The sequence below is a fragment of the Alligator sinensis genome, unplaced genomic scaffold (genome assembly GCF_000455745.1).
Source record: "Alligator sinensis unplaced genomic scaffold, ASM45574v1 scaffold691_1, whole genome shotgun sequence".
Lineage (NCBI taxonomy): Eukaryota > Metazoa > Chordata > Crocodylia > Alligatoridae > Alligator > Alligator sinensis.
Window position 1 is genome coordinate 83,592 of NW_005843199.1, and position 4,431 is coordinate 88,022.

Below are 4,431 nucleotides of genomic sequence, written 5' to 3' on the forward strand. Positions count from 1 at the left end.
GGGGGTCAGGCTAGATGATCTGTTCAGGTCCCTCCTGACCCTAGCTACTATGAAACTATTTTAGGTTAAATGTTTGCTCACCACTGTCTTTGAGAATTTCAGCAGGTGTGGTTTTTGGACCCCTGTCCAATAAGAGGTAGAAGGAAGGGTAGAATTGCACCTATCTTATAGGTTGAGCTGGTGTTCAACCTTTTTAGCTGGCAGACTGGGTGGGCAGTGCTCGATCCCTCTGTGGGCTGGATCTAGCAGGGTCCCATTGAGTCATGCAGAGGGTGGATTTGGGGGCATCCTGGTCCTGATTCCACTGTGTAGTAGATGGGGGTTTGGTTTCACCACAACCTGGCCCTGTCAGGGGGAGGGCACTGTGACCTGGTTTGTACAGCCTTTTGTGAGGAGGGGGCATGGCCTAGCCCAAATCTAGCCTTGCACGGGGAGAGCATGTGGCTCAGCCCCACAGGAGAAAGGGGGCATAGCTGGGCCCCAACGCCAGTTGGAGGAAGGGGGGTGGTCTGTTTCAGATCTGGCTGTGTTGGGGGAAGGATCATGGCCCAGCTCCAACTTGCCCTGTGGGGCTTCAAATTTTGGCGGTGGGGTGGTGTGGCAGTACTGCCACTGTTCCCGTGGCACCAAATTTCCCAACTTGGGGGGAGCACCACAGGCCAGATTCCAAGGCTCTGCAGGCCACACTTGGCCTGTGAGCTGGAGGTTGAGCTCCCCTGTTATAGTATGTGCATGTGTGTTTGCCTCAGCTTTCATGGGCTGAAGCTCACTTCTTCAGATCAGCTGGAGTGTGTGTGTGTGTGGGGAGGGGGGCTAGTCAGTAAGGTGCAGATCTACCCTGCCTTCTACCTGCCTTCTACTTGACTTCAGACTAACACAAATAAGAACTGGTTACTTCAAGGTAAACTGTCAATTTCAAGATCACACTGCTGTCTACAATTTTCTTCTCTAGCATTTTACAGCAGCTACGCTTAAATATTACAATGACAGAACAATATTAGGGTAGGAGGCTTGTTTTATTTTTGTTGTCTTTTCTGTTGGTTTACTCAGATTATATTCCATTTGGCCTAAGTAGGGTTCCTAAATCTACCATCCCTTCATTCTACGTTGCTTTTTTATGTATTACAACCGCATGTTTAATCCATGTGGAAACAATAATGTAGCTGAGGTTTCCTCTATCTAATGGAAGCTTTGAATTGTAAGGTAACTTGCTCTACCCTTGTTTCCAACACCCAAAGTCAGATAATGTAGGCTGTTACCTTGGAGGTGTTGCTGAGAGCTAATTGTTGAAGTCATAATTTGGCTTCATAATTGCCAAAGTCTCTTGTACAACAATACATGTAGTTGCCTTGCTGAATGCAAATGCAGGCATTACTGCTATATGCATATTTCAGAACTGTAATGCCCTGATAGAATCTTTGTTCTATGAAAAGTGGATACTAATTCAGATGTTGGTTGTTTGTATATTGAAGATTTTAAACTTTGATATTCTTGTCCAAAACTAGTCTTTCTTTAAGCAGTGGTTTAGGACTAGAGTAGATTTAGTGATTATCATGAAAGCATATTAAATCAGTACGGAGGAAATATTAGATGTGTAATCATTTGTAATCTTAATGTTCCAGAACCCTGGGGTTATTAGTAAAACGACTGGAGAAAGGTGGAAAAGCTGAACAAGAAAACCTTTTTCATGAGAATGATTGTATTGTCAGGATTAATGATGGAGACCTTCGCAATAGGAGATTTGAACAGTAAGTACATTTACTGTACAGTATATTGCTTTGTTTAACCTTTAACCACTGCATGTTGTAGTAATTTGAAGAAATAAAGTGTTTAAAAACAAATTGTCTTAGTGTGCTCTTTTTAATAAAGGAGAGCTACAGTCTATGGTTTGTTACAGCATTAGTGATTTTTAATTAGTTAAGCTACAGCACTACAGAAGAATTGCCATCATTAGAATATATGTAGATTTTGTTGTTGTTGGATGGTTTATGCCTCTTTTCTTAAACATTATGGGCCCATTTTCATTACCCTCTAATACAATGAGTCTGGTTTTATTTTGAAAAATAAAGCAGGATTCTTGTTTTATTATAAACAGTGTGACATGTTAAATATATTAAGACAATTTGGAGTCCCTTATTTGGCATTTTAAAACATGTGTGTTCCTTCATGTGGAAGTATGATATGCACAAAAGTCAGTTCTTCCCTGTAGAAATTTGTGACATTATACATTTTTGCTTAGGAAGGGGATGAGCTTTGATGGAATCCCAAAATGTTTAACCAAGAAGGCTTTTTAAAGTGACAGCAGGTATAGGACATGCAAAAATAGTTGAAAGAAAATGGAGTAGAGAGAAAATAACTTAATCAGAAAAATACTACTGAAATTCCATTTAGAAGTAAATCTGAAAATAGTAATTTACCTATCAATACCTAATGTGTTGGTAGCTAACAGAATAATAACAATGTAAACAATGGGCACGGAATAATAACAATGTAAACAATGGGCATGTCTACATGCCCATTAATGTGCCGTTGTTACTGCGCGTTAAGTTCAGTACTTGTAATAACAGGTACTACCTCAGTGCATAGTAACTGGTGCTGTTGTGCAGTAGTGCTGGCGCACGTTTTTTTTAGTGACGCTAATGCACAGTAGACTAATTCTTCTACACATTAGTGTGTTAGCACAGCTTTTGCCATGATGTGGTAATGCGCAGGAGAATTAGTCTACTGTAGTGTCTCATGTTGATACACCGGGATAGATGTATATTTGTAGTCAGTTCCCATTATACCTACTGTAGATTGGGATACCATTGTACTTGGTACTGCACCACCACACAGTAAAAATAATATCTTTATAGACCTTGATGACAAATTTTGAAGGAGGACCAGGAAAAGTCATTCTGTTTTCAGGTTTTTATGCTGGGAAACAGCATATATGAAAGTGCAGAAGCAAGCTTCATTTCATGTTAGGTGATATTGTAGTGAAAATCATATTTAGTTTGCATCACTGTTGTAATTATTGTAAATATAGATACTATCTTTCTGGAAAAAAGGATCCTGAATTTAAACAATAACACCATATTCATCTCAGTAATTGTGGTAAAAGTTGTTGCTGTAATGTGTAAGGTACAGAGCTGTTTGTTGAGCATGTTTAGTCATAGTTTGGCCCTATGGCAATAAACCTTAGCAAAAAGCAGCCACAGTAGATGATTAATAAACAGATTCAGGTTTGTGATTTGTGTTTTAGTTTCAGTAAATACGTCCATTGGCTCACATTTCTTAATTAACATCAGTAATTAGGCTTGTAATGTTTTGTAGTCTGCCAGTCTTAATTTGCTAATTCTCTGTTCGTTTTTTAAACTTAGAGCACAACATATGTTTCGTCAAGCCATGCGTGCACCCATCATGTGGTTCCATGTGGTTCCTGCAGCAAATAAAGAGCAGTATGAACAGTTATCCCAAAGTGAGAAGAACACTTACTACTCCAGCCGGTTTAGCCCTGATTCCCAGTATGCTGACAACAAAAGTATTAACAATGCTGGACTTCACACTTTACAAAGAATATCTAGAGCGGGTAACCAGTCGGACCAGACAGACTCTTACTCGCAGCTACCTCACAGTGTGAATTCATCAGGAAAACCACCATCAGGCCTGGCTCCATCCCCTCAAAAAGTTCTTACCTCCATTGCAAACAGTGGATATAACACAAAAAGGATAGGAAAGAGAATTAATATACAGCTGAGAAAAGGTAAGGAGTTAATATACTTTTAAAGTTATTTGTGCTGAAATTATATATTTAGTATGAGTATGTGTGTGTAATTCTATGTATATCGTTAACATACATGGTCTCTGCATTTGGTCTTTCAGATTAGTCATATTATTAATGAGTGCTGAAACCATATGGGAGTTTTCCTAAAGCCCTTTTATGTGAGTGTTCTTTATATGCAGCATATTTTACAAAAAACTGTTTTAGAGAATGTTAAGGCACTCTCTAAAATATTAATTGGGGCAAGTTTTTGTACGCTTCCACCTGTGAAGCCAGGTGCCTTACTTGCCATAACCATTATACTTTGGGGCTAGGCAGGTATGAAAATATTTATTTAGTTAATATTTTGAAAAACCTCTAAAATAGCTATAGTTCTGTATTTAAAAACATTATGATGTTAAATCCTACTACCTCAGGCTCTATCTGCACCAGGAAATAAGTGTTTTGGATCCAAATGGTACAAAGCTGTCTCTGACACTGCAAGATAAGAGTAAAGTAGTTATAAATTCTGATATTTCCTACGTAGGGCCTTATGCTAGTGTAATCTGAGTTTGGGGTTAAGTCAGTTTGGGGGAGAGAAGAAAACTGTGTTTATATTTTAGTGTGTGCGCGTACATACATATGGACTAGAGCCTCTCTCTCTCTCTCTCTCTCTCTCTCTCTCTCTC

The 4,431-nt window shown here is 39.2% G+C and overlaps 1 protein-coding gene across 1 annotated transcript in view; it reads left to right on the forward strand.

The window, feature by feature from the left end:
- LOC102372201 (partitioning defective 3 homolog) overlaps positions 1 to 4,431 on the forward strand; it is a 196,974-nt gene that overhangs the window by 30,659 nt on the left and 161,884 nt on the right. The window contains exons 4-5 of the mRNA XM_006037929.2: positions 1,623 to 1,748; positions 3,363 to 3,745. Coding sequence (XP_006037991.2) covers positions 1,623 to 1,748; positions 3,363 to 3,745 — 509 coding nt within the window. The remainder of the gene's footprint in view (positions 1 to 1,622; positions 1,749 to 3,362; positions 3,746 to 4,431) is intronic.